This window comes from Cervus elaphus, chromosome 33 (genome assembly GCF_910594005.1).
Source record: "Cervus elaphus chromosome 33, mCerEla1.1, whole genome shotgun sequence".
Lineage (NCBI taxonomy): Eukaryota > Metazoa > Chordata > Mammalia > Artiodactyla > Cervidae > Cervus > Cervus elaphus.
In genome coordinates, this window is record NC_057847.1 from 45,784,078 (window position 1) to 45,803,391 (window position 19,314).

Consider the following 19,314-nt stretch of genomic DNA (forward strand, 5'->3'; position numbering starts at 1 on the left):
TATTAATTCTTACCTTCCTTATTCTTACCTTGCTCTTAAGTTTTTCAACCGTTTTGATGTAGGTGGTGGTCAGATTCATTGGGGGCAAGGATTTGTGTTTCACTCACTGTCTTGTGAATTAGAACAGTGCCTGGCACACAGTAGGCATATACTGAGTGAATGTAAAATAAAATATCAGTTGACAGATGTACTCATCCAGCATCCATGGTACTCGTCATCTGTATTAAAGAGCTTGAAAAAGCATCATTGCAATAAACCATACTGAACCCCAAACTAATTGAAGTACACTGAAGATAAGTTCTAGTGACTGTGCCTCAGTCTTAACTGTTCCTTCAGAAATGTCCAAACGCTTATTATATATGAGAACATACATCTTTTCATGTGGTTTTTGAGTAGAAAAGGCAATCCCTTGTGATGATTTGAAACATACCTTCTTTCATATCATACACGTATTTCTGTTACAAGAGTAGTGGCTTAAAAGTAGTAACTTCTGAGGAGCTAACATTTAGCTAGATCAGAGTTGCTCTAAAGACCCTAATTAAACAAAACAAAATTCCTGTTTTAAGTTCTGAGAACTAATCGTTTCAGGCTGTTTTTGACAAACAGGTGAATAATGGTGACAGGGCATGTATGCACTTAGAGTGCTACTGGAACTGACTTAAAGGTGAGTTGGGAAGGGGAGGATTTTGCTCCAGTTACCACATACTCTCCCTAGCTCTCCAGACCATACTGGCTTTCTCTATCTGGCTTACATTTCTTAATTGCAGTGAATTTTTTATGCTTTTTAAAAAATCACTACATAAAAACTGTTCTTGTGAGTCAGTATGATCTAGTTCAAGGCCATCTCATCATTGTTAGTGATTGATACTTGACTGTTAATTTGATGGTAATTTGTCCTAGTTTTAAGGTTGATGTTTGCATTTGAGGAGAACTAGCTCACCTCCAGTTTTCATTCAGACTAAAACAAAGTGGCTGTCTATTCTCACATCACATTCAAACTAAGCCATTTCTTGATGCCCTTCTTTTATGCTGTCTTGGGGGGTATCTAAATGTGGTAATTATAATTTTTTTTTTTTTGGTCCTGCCTGCAAACTTTTGGTAGGTGTTGCTCTCTTGCCTACCTCTACAACTAAACTGAAGACTTGTTCTGAAAGGTGAGTAATAACAAGGAACAAGGTTTCTACTTTGTGTTTGTACTTACCAGATTTTCTCTTCTGTTCATATATTGTTCTGATGTAAAGAACCTCAATTATATAAAAGTAGACCTTTTGTAAATAAATATAATTTATTAGAAAAATGACATCTTTTACTAAATTGGATTTGTGTCAACTTTTTCCATTAAGCACTGTCGTATGCAGCAGTTCTGTGCTGTGTGGTGATAGATGCCCACACTCTGTTTTCTCAATGTTAATACTTGCTTTTCTCTATAAAAAGTTAGATCAAAAAAAGTCTATCAACATTTGTCCATGCATTTGTTTCTTGCTTCAGATTTTTTTCTTAGAAACAGTTGGCGTATTAGTTTAGAAAAAGGGGAAGATTAATCCTTTGGCACAAAGTGGGCTGATAGTATATTTGTGCACACGTTTCTGATAAAAACAAGTGTATTAGGGCTACAAATTTCATTTTATCAAATTTAAAATTAATAGATGTGAATTATAAATCTAGTATTGTGAAAGTGTATTTCACAGTGTAAAATTAGGTGATTCTACAAAATCCAGTATGTTGAACCAGCAGAGTCAGTGGTGGATGTCAAGTTCTATTAACCACTGAGCACTATTGGGTGAGCAGGGTTGCTGGACATCCACTGCAGTGTCATTGGCAGTGACTTTTACTGGATTAAGATACAGAGTTTTAGGCATAAAGATTGGGAGTGAAAAACAAATAGACTTAACCTCTAAGTCATTAGAAAAATCTTTAAAAATGGGTGCTGCTGATAAATTTCCAAAACCTAACCATATCCATCTCATTTTAACTTATTGCTGTAGTTTGTTCCTGAAAATATTCTGACAGAATGTTAATGACCTTATTTCCTTTACCATGAGGCACTTCTTCCTGATACAAAACAAACAGGAGACTCTTACTAATTGCAAAATTTTAACTTTGTTCTGTTTTAAAAGTTTCAGCTACAAGTCTACCTTGGGAATATTGCAAGTTTGGTTCCAGATTATCACAATAAAGACTAATTTATGCCCCTTTAAGCTGTTTTTTCAGCCACTTGGACAGTTTCTTAAATTATAAATTTCTTTGCTTCCCTTAAAACATACTAAATGAATATACTAAGAATATACCCTGATGACTTGGAGTTACAAATAATCTGTGTGTGTGTACATGCACACACACACGCATGCACAAATGTTTCAGATGCTTGGTGTCTATCTGCAATCCATGAGCAGACTGAGTATATGCAACATCCTCATTACAACAAATGTTGAGAGAGGCAGTATCTCACCAAAAAGTGCTTTTTCTCTGGAAGGAATAAATTCATAACTAGGATTATGGAGATATTAAATCTCAATGCTAAAATACTCAATAGTAAAATCTGTTTGGTTCCTATGTTCCATACAGCAAGTGACCGGGAGTTTTGTAGAGGAAGGAGTTTTCCTTACATTTTACCAAGTCTATTTAGGTTAAGAATTCAAGCAGCTAAACATATCTGTTTCTAGAAGATAAAAGAGTATACACGAAACTGGCACATAAACCCCCCTCAAGTATACACTGAAAGATGACAACACAGCACAGGATAGTAGTGTAAATAGTTTATTTGCTCATATGCCATGAAAAGACCAGAAAAGTAACATGAACTGCTTTTATAAAACATTTCTAATATTGCTAAGAAGCAGGCCCATTAAGAGACAAACAAAAGGACATGCCAATATTATTGTCTATTTGTATATTAATAAATAGCCCATTTTAACCTATGTTCATCAGTATTGAGCTTTGGAAAACAGCTGCTTTGTGGTAAAGGACCAACTATTTGTGTTAAATCTCATGGTCAAATCCCTCTTCATCAAAATGAAATGTTGAATGAGTCAGACACAATCTTGGCATGTTCTTTTTTAAAGTACACATTATGAAAATGTGCTAGCAGGTGGCAGTTTAAAGTAATCTTTTTGTAAATAGATATGCTAAAGTGAAATGTGGTAACTGATCCCTAAACTGTCCTTGAAGTTAAATATATATATTTAAAAAAAAAACCCTATAAGTTAAAATAACATTCAGATTGTATAGCATAGGCTGATGCATTTTTAAACAATATTTACAGTATTACCCAGAGGCTTAGGTGGGAATTAAAGAGAAGTGTAAAAACCATAAAAAACGGCACTGATTTTATAGCAAAATATCTGTACATTTAAAAAGATATATAACTACACATTATCCAAGGGAAATGGGACCTTCACCAAGGAGTTCACATGAGCACAACATAAAATAAGAAATTCAGTGGTTAAATACTATACAATAAACTTTACAATTAATATATTGATGTAATGTACCAATAAGGTAAGCCAGAAGCAAAATGTGTGTGATGAAAATTACAAATTAGCTTCAGTCCAGTTTTTGACTTTGGATCAAGTGCCCTGCCAGAGATGAAGGAACAACAACAGTTGCTTTGTTGGCCATTTAGTCCCATTACATATCATTTAAGCTTAATACCAATGTAATTCAGCAATTTAATTGCAATTCCCCACAAGGTAGTTTGGAAAATACAAGAATTTCTTAGCTCTGATGTATGATGCCAAATATATCTAATCCAATCTACAAAAAGGAGGAGGAGGGAACCCTGCGATTGTCAGAGTGATAAAGCCAGGTTACTAACACTACTCTGCTAGAAGTAATCTTGAATGCTTGTTCATAGAGCTAGTGAACTTCTTCTCCCTGGCTAGCAAGGCACTGATTTCTATTCTCAGGATTGACCCATAATGGTCCTCAGAAATCCTAATACTGATTACTGAGATGTTAATTTTAGTGGGAATTAATAAACATTTGTATTTTTAAAAAGCTGCCTCTAGCTGAAGAACACAGTACTGCAAATAAGTCTTGTACAACATCTGTATGCCACTGTATGGTCTCATTCATACCAATGAATATCACATGAGGCATCATGCCCCAGCACAGAAGCAGAATGTGAAACAAGTTGACTGACTTCCGTGCCACTGCAATTAGGTCCTATTTGTACTTGGCTGGGGCTTGGGTATAGACAAAAGGAGTATCACATGACTTTTTCCTTCTTCCATGCTGCAAGCCCTTAAAAATACAAAGTTGACAGGTATGGCTAAAACAAACTTAACTTCTTAAAAGACAGCAAAGGAAGCCCACAGCAGATGCATTCCATGTTATTTACAACTTATCAGGAAACCAGGGTGGGCCATCATGAGAATCATGATGGCAGGTAATGAATGTAATATGAAATTTATATTTTGGTTAAAAAATAACATACTGGTGTAAAAAGATACTAATCAAATCAAATCCTATTGCTTTGATTAATCTGAGCAGGTACTTCCACTTTTAGGCACTTGTTAACAAAGGTTGAAAGCAGAGCCCATCATTTAAAAATTCTATGTGTTTGCTAAATCTGAGCCCTTAGAATATTGTATCTATGTTCAAGGCTGCAGTTAAATGGTAGCACAGAAAGTTCACAGGGACATCTTCATTCACGTACACCCTCTATTCACACAAGCAGGTCTCTGGTTCACATGTTCATTTCGGCACCATTAGCAGAACGCAAGTTCTGGTCATCAAAGCGCCGCCTAACACTTCTCCTCACCGCATCGGCTCGTCTGTATGGTTGGTTTCTAAGATCTGTAAAGAGGACAGCGCCAATGAGAGAATTGCAGTCTATGAGATCATGTGTCTAAGCAAGACAAAGGCCGCTGGCAGCCAATCAAAGCAGCTTGTGTAGAAGAGTCAGCTAATGGGCCCTTCAAACTCAGGATTTGAGCCAAAAACATATGTACTTTGCCCTCGATATTTACAATCAAGCAAAAACAGCATGTAATACTGGTGTGATTCTGGCTCTTTTATTAATACAAGTAGAGTGCTTCTGTCACTGGCCAGTGTCTAGCCGATGTCAATTTGAAATGTTTCTTCCATTGGGAAGTTGCTATTACTTAGTAGTCATTTTTCTTTCTGAAAACATGAATACCAACAATTGCGATGAATTTTAAACTGCAAGACAAGACAAACTGCCTTCTCCTATCAGATTTTAATTAAGGAAGGAGCTTACACTTGGTCTGCAGACACTGCTTCCATTATTATTCCATTAAAATGAGCTGAGGTCAGTTTATTTTGTGAATCAGAAATATCATAGTCAACCACTGAACAAAAGCAATCACCAAATCAAAATAACACTCCATTCCTGAACATTCTTTCCTGCCACCCAAGATGTTTTTCATCAGAGGGGAAAGGTCATATGGGCCCTCTTGGATTCTCCAATGGCAGGATGCCTAACAATAACAACAAAACGCTTGAATGAATCAACCACTGCACATCAATTCAAGCAGGTTGAAGGGATGAATGAGATGCACAAGGGGGATTTTAGTAAGCACTCTTAGTATGAAGGCATGCTTTCTTGAATAAGGCAGGTAGCCTCCATTTAATGGAGTCAGAACATTGAAAGGAAAAAGCAGGCTTCATACCTTTTCCCCTTGTTCCATTTAATTAGTATGTATTTCCCTTTCATCAACTTAGTTTGTTGATTTCTGTTTAGGAAAAAACCCTATCTTTAGAAAGGGAAACAACAGAATTAAAACAGATGTCATCTTTTTTATCCCTTCACTGCTCAGATTGAAAATTGATGGGCCATAGCTGGTCCACAGGATGTTTGGCCCACGCTTTAAATTTTTAAATACAGTTTCCTAGAAATTTAAACTGGGAATTAACCTAAAAACCAAGGTTTCTTGACTTCTCTTGGAAAACTGGTTTTGGGCCCATTTAATTCTCACATGGCAAAATAAGCCAGAGCTAAGTGAGTGCTCAGCTCAGGTCCGCACTGTCCCCACCCCATGAACTCCTGACTCACTGGAATTTGTGACCTTGCCCTACTCCTAAATTCAGGCCAAGAATGGTTTTGCATGCCTGATAATGTTCTCGGGCCTTTGCTTCCTCACCCAGAGTCGTAATGGACGTCACAATTCCACTTCTGGCTCAGGATATGCAGTGACCAGCCGTTTCCTGGTTCCCGAGTCCTCAGAGCAATTAAGTTCTAAAAAACCCTAATCCTCCCTCAAAGACTATAGATCATGTTCCCTGGCCAGGACTTGCTCTCAATTTCTTTGGATTAAAACGGGATTCACCGAGTAACTTAAAGGCCAAGAAGGGGTTAAGGGAAGGACAGCCTCACACCCAAAGTAAGTATAACCATCAAATACCCTTACCCAAGCCATCACACTTGAGAACATGGAAGCAGACCAAAAAGTCCAACAGAGAGGCTTAGCCTCACATCATTGAAATGTGAGGTACAAAGGCTTCTCCCTGGTCAGACTCTCACCAGTATTACCCTCAGCCAGAGATTGAAATTGATCTGCATACAGAGAGAGGAGGAAGCTAAGTAAAAAGTGATGCTTGCCAGCTCTGTGTATCCTCCACCACCGGTGTGCTAGAAGAAATCCTTACCCTCGAGTGAACATTTGGAAATTTAGTGATATTATTCTTCTTTAAAGCTAAACAGAAAACAAAAACAAAAACACAAAATGATGGTTAAGTAAAAATGGGATGAAAATGGAAAGCAATTCAACTTTGTGAATAACATTCCCGGGCATGTTAGCCAAGAGAAGAAGAAAGGAAGCCACACTACAAGAGGTGTTAGAGGAAATAAAGGCAGGCCAAGCATGTCTTCCCACCCAGCTCTCCGACCACCCACATCCAAGCTGCTTTGAAGTTTGGCTCCAGAAAAACAGTCCGGCAGCAAAGCTGACAATAAACCTTAGTCAAGGAGGTGACAGTCTCTAGCCTTGTTAATACGTACTGGTGGGTAAGCACACTGCAGAACAGGCAACAACATACCACATCCTTCATTATCTTCAGACACAGACGCGCATACGTAACAAGTGCAATTCAGAGAAGAGAACGCCACAAACTAAACATGTAGCCAGTTCCATGTCAATCTCAGCATGGCAGCCAAACAGTGGCGATTTCATATACTCAAAGTATGTGTTTCCTTTGTCACTTTTCTAATCAACAGAGAAGTTTGTTCCCTATTCAGCCATCAGAAACTAAGCTCAGGCAGTTATTTCTCGGGAAAGTGTGATCATGTTTTTCTTTTATTTTCAGGAACAGTAGCATTTGCCAATAAAAGGTATTTGCTATTAATATTTAGCCACCATCTTGACCAAAGAAGCAGATCCAGATATGAGCTCATCACAGTAGTAATGCCCTGGGTTTGACATGGAACAGAGCCACCAGTGAATAAGCATGAATGAGAAGACAGTGGGGGCCCCCAAGCCTTTATATTCATTGCTTAGTTCACAGCCTTGCTCCAACAGGGAACTGCTGACAGCTGAAACTTGGTCATGACACTCAGAAGGAAAAGAAGTGAATATAAAGCTATGGAGTGCCTATATCAGCTTATACAAGCCTCTAGATCTAAAGAGCTCCCTGAGCTTAGCTTGTACCGTGAGCTCCATCACACTGTGGATGATGGCTACGAACTACATAAGGCAGTTAAGATCCAACTTACAGCTGTGTGTACTTCACAGCTCCTTCTGTAAATCATTTTGCATCTGTAGAGTACTTTGTATTCCTGAGAGCTTGTATAGCCGCTCATTTTACTATCAAAGCAAGCTGAGCACAGAAAGGTCGGTTTAATATCTATATAAATCTATTCCAACACAGTGAGTGCTCAATAAATGGTAGGAACAGTAATTACTGTTATTGGTGACTGTCATTTTGTGTTGAAAGATATTAGCCTCAAAATCTTAAAAGCAACCTAGTTTGTCCCCACCCTGACTCTCAAAGAAGTGTTCCATTTACTATTTTCTGAAAATTTCTATATGTATTAATTCAGCTGGCATACACCATCCCAGCCATGTGGGTTCAGGATGTATGAGTGATGCTAGCAAGTCAGCAATTGTGACTGAAACGAGAAACCATGCAGCATGAAGACAACATAAAATGCAACACAGCGGAGATGGCAGTACCATGCCAGACTGTTGGGGGGCCCTGACACACACACAGAGGGTCGTTAGAGGTCAAAAAATCCATAGCAACCTTTTAAGAGCATCAGGTGAGAAAGAGTAATAGTTTAGTAATGGTATTCCTCAGTGAGAACAGGTTCGCAGAAAAATCGAGAGCCACGCTTGGCGGTACGAGCGGTAAAGGGCACAGTCTTCAGCACTGCATTGAAATAACAGTCAAGACAAACAGAAGAGAGTAAGAAGCCACAATCTACTGCATTAGTACATGGTTAGTGCTTTGTTAACCATACCTGGGGGAGGGGTGAGGGAGGGGAGCAGGAAACGGGGAAGGCAACATATAATATATACCCAGGTGAGTTCCAAAAGCCTACAAGAGTTACTCAATCTTTACTCAATCTGGGGCAGGGTTGAGTAGATCATGGAAAATAGCCCAAGCAGAAAAAAAAAAAAAGAACAAAACTGCTCCATAAACATATTTATTTACCTCCTATGGTAGATCAGGTCAGGCAAATAGAAACTGTACATTTCACGAGCCAGTGTTGCTAAGCTGGAGAACAGGCTGATGAAAACGGAGCTTTGAGTTCTTAATGTGCCACGGCTGGATGCTCCTCTACCTACAAGTCAACCTCATTGTGGCCTTGAGGCTACAACAGTGCTTACCCAAGGAGATCTGTTCTGGTCTTGCTCAGAGCAGAGCTTCTTGCTCCATGCAGAGGAGGCAAGGAGAGATGCTAAAACAGGAAGCTTTACCTGGGAGCCACCTGCCAGCCACTGCAGGGTGAACACAGACACTGGCAGGCAGAAAGGTCCAGAACACGCGTGTGCCCTGCAGACACTGGCACTTTCATCAGCCACTTACCTACTCCACTTCTCACACTGGCTTACTCTGGACAAGTCATTACTTACTGACTTCCTTTTTTTAGTGATTCATTCTCCTAGTTTATTTCTTTGGGCCTGAGCTGATAAAAAGCCTGACTTGGCCATTTTGTAATCCCTATTTTCAATGCTGTCTAAGCTATTAACAAGAAATGAGAAATCAAAAGTCTGGAGAGTTATATATGTATATATTTTGAAATTAGGACAATTAAGGAAATATGAATAATGATTGGCTTTTTTTTTAAGGAACTCTGCATTTCAGAGGTATGTGATAATGGCCCTGTGGGTATGCCTGTTTGTTTTACTAAACAGAGCTTATTTTCCAAAGATTATATGGAAATACTTCCAAATGAAATTGCATGTCTTGGATTTGCTTCAAAATAACCCCAAGGGAACAGGTAGAAGCAGATTTGTAACAAAATTGGCCATGAGCTGGAAACTACTGACTGGTGATGGGTACTATTCTTCATACTTTTACATAATTTCCTCTACACTTTTGTGTAACATTTCCTACCAAAAAGTGTTAAGTATCTTGGAAGCTGAAAAACTTTAGGCAACAAACATGAAAAGGCAGTCACTCGTAGCCACTGCCCCAAATTACTGCCCCCATCTTTAATAGGGAATGCAAAAACTCTGATGAGTTGGTTTGAGCAGAAAGCATTAGGCTACAACTTAATCAGACAAGAACCAAGCTGGGTTAGGCACGATTTCTAGTGGAGAGAATGACCATTCCTCAACCCTCTGGGCTTTTGACCTGTTGGTCCACCCTCATGAAAGCACTGATTTCCTAGCATCTTCACTTACTTGGAATGAGTGAAAAGGCTTTTAAAGAGCATGTTGAAAAAACATGCATTGACTGTGGTTAGTACAGTATGGGGCCTGTCCATAAGTAGGCAGATGGGTAGAAGTGGCCATGAGCGAGAAAATGGAGCATGGTGACAAATCTAAGACAACAGAACATCATTAGAAGGAGGAGCCCCAGTGAATGATATTCAGGGTTCCAATGATATTGAGATACTGATAATATATTGAGAAATGGATTTTTTTTTTCAGAGAGACTGTTGGAGTTCTTTGACAGGCAGTATACAGGTTACTATAAATATACTTCAAACACTAGCATGGAGTCTCTCTGTAATTCTGCATCTGGATAAAATCAGCTGAAGAACTTGAAAACCCTGGATAAAAGCAGTAGCGAAATCTGTAAATGGTCCAGAAACAGTGAGGCCAGTGGGATCTCCATGGGCCACAATGAGGAAGGAGCTTTTTACCTGTGATAATATCTTCAATGGCACCATCTTTTCCTTCGTATACATGTCTATTATCTTTAACTTGCCGCCTTCTTAATTCGGCAATTAATTCTTGCTGCTGCCTCTTTGATTTGTGGGAAGGAGACTGAGAAGAAAAAAGAATGGCAGAGATTAATGGGGCCAACACCCACTGGAGAAAATCCAAAATTTTCTCCAACTTTTTGGAGAAAATCCAAAACAGGTCTGAGCATTTTGTGACTAACAAGCAGCCACAATCTGAAAAAAAGACAGCACCATCCCAACACACTGCTCAGCAGAAGAAAACTTAGGAAGTCTCTGGGAACAAAAACTTTTTCACAAAGAACACACAAAACTGGCAGCCATAGGAAGGCGGGATCCCATGTCAACAAAAGGCAGCTAGTAATAGCCACTGACTTGTTAACACTTCAGTGAAGAGGATCGTGATGAAAAACTCTATGACCTGCCAGCCTTCATCATGGCCTTCACCTGTGTTGTTTCCCTCCATAGAATGCTCTCTCCCATTCCTCCTTACGAAGCCCTCCCCCTATCAAGGCCAGCACCAATGGCGACCCTGTGAAGCCTTCCCCTTCCCGGACACTTTGCTGTTCAGCCAGCAGGTTACCTGGGATGGTCTCTCTGTACATCCAACCAAGATTTAAGTTCCCTATCTCTATAAACTTGAAAATGCTATACAAACATGCTCTTAGCCTCATTCCAGTGATGGCTGAACAAGTAATGAGTGAATAAGCATCCATATGCCAAGTTTCCAAGCCCAGGAAGGAACTGAAGCATCCTGTCCCAGCCTGGCTCTCTGCCCCTCTTGCCCACATGCCTCCGTGGAGCCATCAGGACCCCGCTCACGCGAGGACCACAGCTGGAGCCTGGCACATCTCACCTTTGGGTCCTGCTGCTCCAGCAGAGCTTCCTGCTCCAGGAGTTTCTCCATGAGTGCTTGTTCCTGCTTTTTCCTCAGCTCATTTTCCTCTTCTGCTTGCTGGGTGAAATCAAAAGAAGCAGAAGATTATGTTTCTGGAAATGTCAGCAGTCAAAATTTTTAAAAACCCCTTCTGAGAGGCCAGGAATTAGAGTGAAGGGAAGGTTTACAAGCTCTACACTTTATTCCTACATATGACTCTGGGGTTTTGCTGTCAGTCTATACCACACCTCTTCAAAACTCATAGTTGAGACTCACCTTTTTCAGAAAATTCCTTTCCTACTCAGGCCACTTCCCAGTCTCTCTCACAGATGTGTGGGGACTTCCCCTCCCTACAGTTTCTCTGAAAGGAAGGTCTCAGATTCCTCTCCTTCTGCCCATTCTTAGGGGAAAACCTCCACCCCTGGCCTCGTGTTTCCCCATGGGCCTCACCGAGTGACACTCTTGGACTCCCTCCTCACTCTTTTCCAAGGGAGGCAGCGGCAAGGTTGACAGATTAGGGACAAGAAATCTAACAGGTTGACCTCAGTTCAGCCCTCTGAGCATCCTCTTTGTGGAATCCAGCCTCCCTCAGCTTTTTCTAATAGTCTACTGTGCAGTGATAAATCATCTAATTCAGGGCTGAAGTGTAAGCTCACAGAGGCACACCCTATCCTCCAAACCAGCTTTTCTCAGTAATAAACTTTATACACTTTCATCTTTGCCGCTTCTGTCTCAAGTTTCACTTTGGTTCACACTTAGGAAGAGAAAAACATCCTAAAATGCTAACATCTGCCCACCAAGTCCCTCGGTCAGGGTCAGGCCAGGCAATTATTATCTATGTAGTGTGTTAGGGCAAGTAGAACACCTGGTCGCATCCCTGCCTGATGAGTGCCTCACGGAGCCAGTGAACAGGACCCCGGGGAGAAATGGTAACATGGAAGGAACGTGCTGAGAAGCTCTGACCTGTGACACCCCAGAGACCACCAAGAGTGGCACCTCTTCTTTGCCTCCAGACTTGGAGACCAACCAGGGCCTCTTCCCAGCTTGTGTTATATATTTATAAACAGCACATATTTTCTCTTGAGACCTTAGACTTACAATTTTTTATGTGAAGAAACATGGTCCCAGCTCATAACCAGAGCTGGCTCAAGCCATCTCTGCACCCGAGCCAGGGAGCTGCAGAGCACCTCGGTCGGCAGGCCCGTGCCCAGCACTTCCCACTGCTTGCAGCCCCTGGGATCACGCGCGTGAACCTGGTGCTGTGCCTGTGCTTACACTCACATAAGCAGGGGACGCCTGCCTTCTGCTGGTCGTATCACCACTACACCAAGCCATGCTGAGAGACGAGGGCTGACTAGCGGGAACCTCGTGGGTTTCAGTGAAAAGGCCCAGAGATGGTTCTCCAAAGCCATCAGGAAGGTGAAGGGACTCACTGTTTCCAACCCCATTTTTCAGAAATGTCCACACCCCTGTCCCATCCCTCCCTGCTCCACCATCACGTTCCTCCTTCCTCCACCAACGTGACCCAGGTGAACATGCAGGCAAAGCCTGGAGAGCAGAGACTGCACTGTCTTCTTGAGCACTTGCGTGCTCAGTCATTTCTGACCCATTGTGACTCTATGGGCTGTAGCCCACCAGGTTCCTCTATCCATGAGATTCTCCAGGCAAGAATACTGGAGTGGGTTGCCACTTCCTCCTCCAGGGGATCTTCTCTGCCCAGGGATCTAACCTGCATCTCCTGTACCTCCTGCACTGGCAGGTGGATTCTTTACCATTGCTAAATCTGGAAGGCTGAGCACTGAAATCTCATAATGCTCTCCTTGGCTTCCTTTCTCATTGGACATGTTTTTCTGACACAGATCTGAGTCATGTGCTTTTTCAAAACCATGGTCTCAGGGTATGGGTCCCAGGGTATGTCACAGAGGGCCTCCCAGTTAAAGGAAGGGCCATTATGGGTCCAGATAAGGAAACAGGGAGCAACTATCCTTCCAAGAGCCACATTTCAGCCCACACTTAGGGAAGTGCTGGTCCAGAGGCCCGTGGCCATGGGCAGGCCCAGTACAAGCAGGCTGTCCCTGACCTCGGCTATGATGCTGAGGCTCACTTCTCCTACCCCTGACCTGCTCCACAACTCCACAGGAGGCCTGGGTTTCTTAGTCCTTTGACCTGCCTGCAAGGGTGACAGTTGACGCAGCAGCTTCCAAAGATGACTTTGGATGGTCCCGGGTCTCCCTCGCCCCATGGGATAGCCAAAGGCTTTTGTGTGGGGCCTGAGCCCCTGGCTGGGCAGGTAGAAACAGAGAGCATGACAGTCTGAGGGCCTAAGCAGCAAGGCCAGAAACTACATCTCGTCCTCCCCACCCAGATCTGCCACCTGAAAGCCCAGGAGAGGCCCCTGCAGAGCTCTTGAGACTGCACTGCAGCTCCAGGAGGGCACCCGCTCAAGAAATAACACCAGGGGAGGCTTGACAGACACCTGTTTACCTTATAGGCTTTCACAAACCGGACAAAGACGGGGAAGAAGACAGATGGGGGTGTCGTCTTGGGGTTTTCTCCAAAGTACTTCACCACGTCATCAAAGGCATCCTGTAAAAAAGTGTATTTCTCTTAAATGTCATTTTTTCCAGCATTTGAACTTGGGAAAGAGCTGCAGGGGCCCCTGCAACTTTCTGGCCTCTGCCCTCCCTCACCTCCCAAGATTCTGCACAGCCTGTGTTTCCTGCCAACACCTGGTCAAAGGCAACCCAAAGAGGCAAGAGTCTGCACAGCAACCCATCCCTGGGGCCTCCTGTCACTTGTACACACACACACACACACACACACAGATAAGGAGCTTCTCCTTACAAGAGTGTCCTCAGGCCATGGGAGGACTCCTTAAAGTCGACCAAGTCAGAAGGGACCTTAGAAATTGGTCAGACTCCAGCTCACTGCTTCCACGCTCCTTCCAGGGGTCCCACAGCCGGGACGCTCATGTCTTTGCCCGAATCCTCCTGGGACACAAGGCAGCCAGCCTCACCCGGGAGCCAGCTCAACACGTCTGCTTCCCGGGTTCCCTTGACACAGCCTTCCCTTTCTGTGATGGTGTACAGTCCATTCTGGCTGCGTCTCAAGTGTGTAACTTGACCCCCAGTGTGGTAAAAGATTTCAAGGTCAAGTCCCACAGAAACCCAACACAGCGATCACTGCTCTGCCAAGCACAGGCCTGGCATGCGTTGGTTGAGGTTAACTGAACCTCATGGTAAAGAGAGCCTAGGAATGGAAGGGAAGGGGGGTGGGCCTCAAGAAAAAAGGGTGAAGACCTCAAATTAGAAGAGGACAATGAGCAGGACAGGGACAGCTCCAGGTACAAATGCAAAAAGATCCTCTCCCCGCTGAGCACAGTTACATAGGATATCTACTCTCAGCAGACAGAGGGGAATTTACCCCCCAGTCGGGACAGGGCCCCAGGTGGCTTTACAGAATCCGATCCCTCCTTCTTCATGGAGGTGGGGGGCACAGACACTGACCTGGGCGATCTTGGCATCGTCCTGCAGCTTCTTCAGCTTTCCCTCGTTGTTGAAGATGAACTCCTTCAGCAGCGTGTTGTGGTCATGCATGGTGTACTCCCTCTTGGTCAAGTCCATGCCCCTCTGCAGCTCCTTGACGTCCAGTAAAACATTCTCAAGGGACACTGAAGTAGAGCAAGCAAGGTCCCCGTGACTTCAACAGGAAAGGTCAAAGCCACGGTGAGTTCTCACTGGGAAGTCAACTTCTCAGTGGGCTATCAGGGTTATGCAAGAGCCTGGGATCTGGTTTCTGGTCTTCAGTGAAGAGATGCTTCAATAGGAGTAATTTACTAAGCGCTCACCATCAAGCACTGCAGTAAATCCCTTATATGCACTAATTCATTTGCACCATTAGCCCACGTTGCTGACGAGGGAAAGCAGCACAAAGAAGTTACGTGGGCTTCCTTAGGTCACAAGCTAGGAGGTGGCAGACATGGAGTCTGGCTAACAAACATGGACCCCAAGTCCTGTGTTTGTTTCCAACTATTCCACTCCTCTTACTGGACATGATAACCTACTGCTTAGCCAAAGGCGCAGAGGTTCCTGAACTGACAGGCCCAAGAGCTTATCCTCTAACACGTTGAACGCGTCTGCATTTTTATGACTCTCCAGCAGGGGGCAGCATTTCACCTACTGAATTTCAGTTGTCCTGACCACCAGGACCCAAAGCAACCTGGCAGCTTCTTTTTGCTTAACAACCCTTCCGTGCTTCAGAGGGGATTATGAGCAGTGCTTCAGAAGGGATTATGAGCAGGAATCTTTCCATCTGCAGTGTAGCCATGCTCCCAGAGTGGGTTCACCCCTGCAGCCTCCTGCAGGAGGTCTGAGCCCCACCTCCGGCTCCCCACTCCCTGACTCAGCTCTGCACAGGGAGGAATTATAGAACAATGTAGCATGTTTTTCCCTAGCTAGACCCACACTGTGTTATACATCTCTGACTCCTCAGTGCTTAGGCCAGTGCCAAGTACAAAGCAGGAACTCAGAAAGGTTGACTGGCTAAAGGAAGGAGTGAATGAAAAAATGAGGGGCGGGATAAAGAATCTATGTCACATATCAACCTTAAAAATGCATTCCAATATACATTAGGTGCAAACAAGTACTGTTTGATTCCATTATATATGAGATATCTGCTGCTGCTGCTAAGTCACTTCAGTCGTGTCTGACTGTGCGACCCCATAGACAGCAGCCCACCAGGCTCCGCCGTCCCTGGGATTCTCCAGGCAAGAACACTGGAGTGGGTTGCCATTTCCTTCTCCAATGCTTGAAAGTCAAAAGTGAAAGTGAAGTCACTCAGTCGTGTCCAACTTTTAGCAACCCCATGGACTGCAGCCTACCAGGCTCCTCTGTCCTTGGGATTTTCCAGGCAAGAGTACTGGAGTGGGGTGCCATTGCCTTCTCCATATGAGATATCTAGAATAGTCAAATTCATAGAGTCAGAAAATACATTAGTAGAGGCCAGGGGTTGGGGGTGGGGTGGGGAAGGGCAAAGGATGGGCAGTTAGTGTTTAATGAGGACAGCGATTCAGTTCAGGAAAGTGGAAAATTCAGGAGATGGATCATGGTGAGAGCTGCACAACAAAGTGAATGTACTTACACATTCACACTGAACAGTGTCCCTGGACTGCACGGGTGAATATCGTTAAATGGTTTTTTTATATTATATGACTTCTACCACAGTAAAAATAATAATAATAATAATAATAATAATAATAATAATAAAGGAATCCAGAGTGAGAACACAGAAAACAAGTCTGTCAGAGAGCACCTCAATCTCCCCAATCTCCCCCACTGGGTTTTTTGAAATGACTCTTTAGAGGAATCTCATTAGGGCCAAAATGAGCTATAGGAAATTTTTAAACTTGTTTTTTCTTAATTAGAATTGTGATGCTAAAACCCCTGAATTTAGACAAAGGGAAACTTGAAAAGGAGGAAAATCACTCCACCAGAAGAGAAATGCATATGAGAAGACAACCCGAGTTCAAGTTCCTTTTGTTTTTAAATTATTCTCATGTATGTATGGCCGCGCTGACTTCTCTTGTTGCAGAGCACAGGCTCAGTGGTTGTGGCACATGGGCTTCATTGTGCCATGGCTTGTGGGATCTTCCTGGACCAGGGATCGAACTCATGTCTTATGCATTGGCAGAGGCGGCTTCTTAAAACCACTAGACCACCAGGGGAGTTCCTCGAGTTCTGTTTCTATCACTTTCTAGCCATGTATCCTTAGGCAAGGCATTTAACCTATAAAAAATGTCAAGTTTTCTCATTTGAAACATAAGGATGCTATTACCTTGTACAGAACCCCCATCTCAGGGTCACTGGTGATTTATGCAAGAAAATTCCAAACTGTCACAGCAAAGCAACAAGTAGTACTGATAATTCAGGCTAAACACAAAATCTAATTAAAGAATTTGTTGGGGGGTGAATCTTAGATTCTCATTCTCTTATTTCACATGACAGCAACAGGGACTTCCCTGGTGGTCCAGTGGTTAAGATTCCATGCTTGCGGTGCAGAGGGGCACAGGTTTCATCCCTAGTCGGGGAACTAAGATCCCACATGCTGAGAGGCATGGCCAAAAAGTGAAAAAAAGAAAATGACTGCTACAGAATAAAAAGGATGGAAGAGGGAAGTCACATGAGCCCAAAAGACCTGGATCTTTATAAAGAGGACACTAAGGTCACCTTCATGTCCATGTTTATTACTGATCCCAGGAATGGCCAGCACCATAGCCGATGTGTTTCAGCTCAGAGCCTCTGATATTTTAGCCTCACTTTCATAGAAGGGTTCTGAGGAGTGCTGTTTACACAGGGAGAATGCTTCCCCCACGACTCAAGGCATTCACACCCAACAGTAATGTTACAAGCTGAAACTGAGTACCTGCAGCAGCTTTCTCCACATAATGAAGCTCATTATAAAAGAGGGACACTTGCTGATATTTTTCTTTTACGACATTGGATATATAGTGCAAAAGCGTTTGCTTTCGGTCCGTTGACTTCGTATCTAAGAGCTGAAAGCCAGAGGGGACACGGGTTAGAGTAAAGATGATGTTCTCCCACTCAGAATAAACACCTGCGCACACGAGCCCCAGAGGAGATGGAAACCACCCCACAGGAGAGTCAGCTTGGTTCTCCCGTGAACCAGCCCATGGACTATGAAGTGACAAGAGGGCTTCCTGACCAGAGGATACACCCAACTTCAGAGACGACCCTAAGCATGAGAGCCGTTCACATTTCCCTCCTCACAGGAACTCCTCGCCCCCATCCGCTCCACCGCCTCTCCGCCGCTGACAAGCAGCAAGACTCCAGCCTCAGTGCTCCCCAAGTAAAGGCCAGAGTGGGGCTGAGGCTGGAAGGGGCAGGTGAGCAGACGTGCGCCCTGGCAGGCAGAGGTCCTTTCCCCACAGTCCTCACATCCCACTCGGCCACTTTTATTTCCCAACCCAAAGCAGATGTGCTTAACGGTCCATGGCCTCCTAGGGGCCAGAACTGAGACTTAATACACACTCCGTGTCAAATAACCGCATAGCCCCGGGCTGGGGACTCCACCCACTGCCCCATAGGCTCCTGTGAAATCATGGTACCCCATATAGCCTGGGGGACAGGGCTCCACAGAGCATTTTCCCTAGTCCCATTCACATAAGTCAGGTGACTGAAAAGCAGAGTACCCTTCTCCATCCAAGAAGTGGGGGGAAAAAAAAATTTTTTTAAGACAACATAGAAAAATAAAAAAAGAATCTCTAAAGAATTTCCTAATTCCATTCAACCCTCTCTGTTAATACCTGACCTACTTCCATTTGATTTTTTCTTCCATATTTTACTTAGTTAAAAATCAAACTGTCTAGACAACTTATACCCTTTCTTTCCTAAACACCAAATTATCTATTCCTTTGAAAACTCTTCACAAATATTCTAACACTTGAAGGAAAGCTCACTGGAACTATTATTACAGCATATTTAATCATTTCCCCAAATGTCCAATCTTTACATTGTTGCTAATTGTTTGCAATGATAAATAAAATAACAGAATCCATACTTCTGACTCCTGAGGAAAGAGTCCTAGAAATGAACATACTGGGTCACAAGGTATGAATATTCCTAACGTTTGAAGTGCCTGCTGCCAAATGGTGTTTCAGAAAATTTGTACCAACTGATCCTCCCACTAGCAGAGAATCTTCGTCAAAATATCCCACCCCGCTTCCCAGAGCAGAACCTCTCTGCTCCAGGGTTTAATCTTTGCCAGCTGTCTTATCTCTCATATAACTCTTGTATTTCTTTTAACCGACTCACCAGATCTAAACTCTGAAGTTTAAATCCGTAAACTGCTCCTCGTTTACTGCTGTTCATATAGTTTCCAAGGGCCAAGATGATCTGGAGAGAACAAGAGAAAAGAGAAGCCCATCAGGACAGCATCTCAGGCATTCCCCAGCCGAGGAATGCAACTGACAAGTCAGCTCTTCCATACGTGCATAATGCATAAAAGGAAAACTTCACTTGCCTCCAGGATTTTCTTGAGTTTTTGGGACGACTTTATAGAGACAGATGCTGCTATAATTGAGTGCAGTTGCTAGATTCCAAGTCAAAGG

At 43.2% G+C, this 19,314-nt stretch overlaps 1 protein-coding gene across 5 annotated transcripts in view; it reads right to left on the reverse strand.

Moving 5' to 3' along the window:
- Positions 1–2,741: 2,741 nt before the first annotated feature.
- FMNL2 (formin like 2) overlaps positions 2,742–19,314 on the reverse strand; it is a 327,350-nt gene continuing 310,777 nt past the window's right edge. For 2 of the 5 annotated variants that reach the window (XM_043894012.1, XM_043894009.1), the window contains 8 exons: positions 19,227–19,295; positions 19,019–19,099; positions 17,610–17,739; positions 14,696–14,859; positions 13,674–13,775; positions 11,169–11,267; positions 10,274–10,397; positions 2,742–4,797 (listed from right to left, as the gene is read on the reverse strand). In XM_043894012.1, the coding sequence (XP_043749947.1) occupies positions 4,688–4,797; positions 10,274–10,397; positions 11,169–11,267; positions 13,674–13,775; positions 14,696–14,859; positions 17,610–17,739; positions 19,019–19,099; positions 19,227–19,295 (879 nt within the window). In that variant the 3' untranslated portion in view covers positions 2,742–4,687. The other 3 variants (XM_043894011.1, XM_043894010.1, XM_043894013.1) reach the window with 3 other exon arrangements.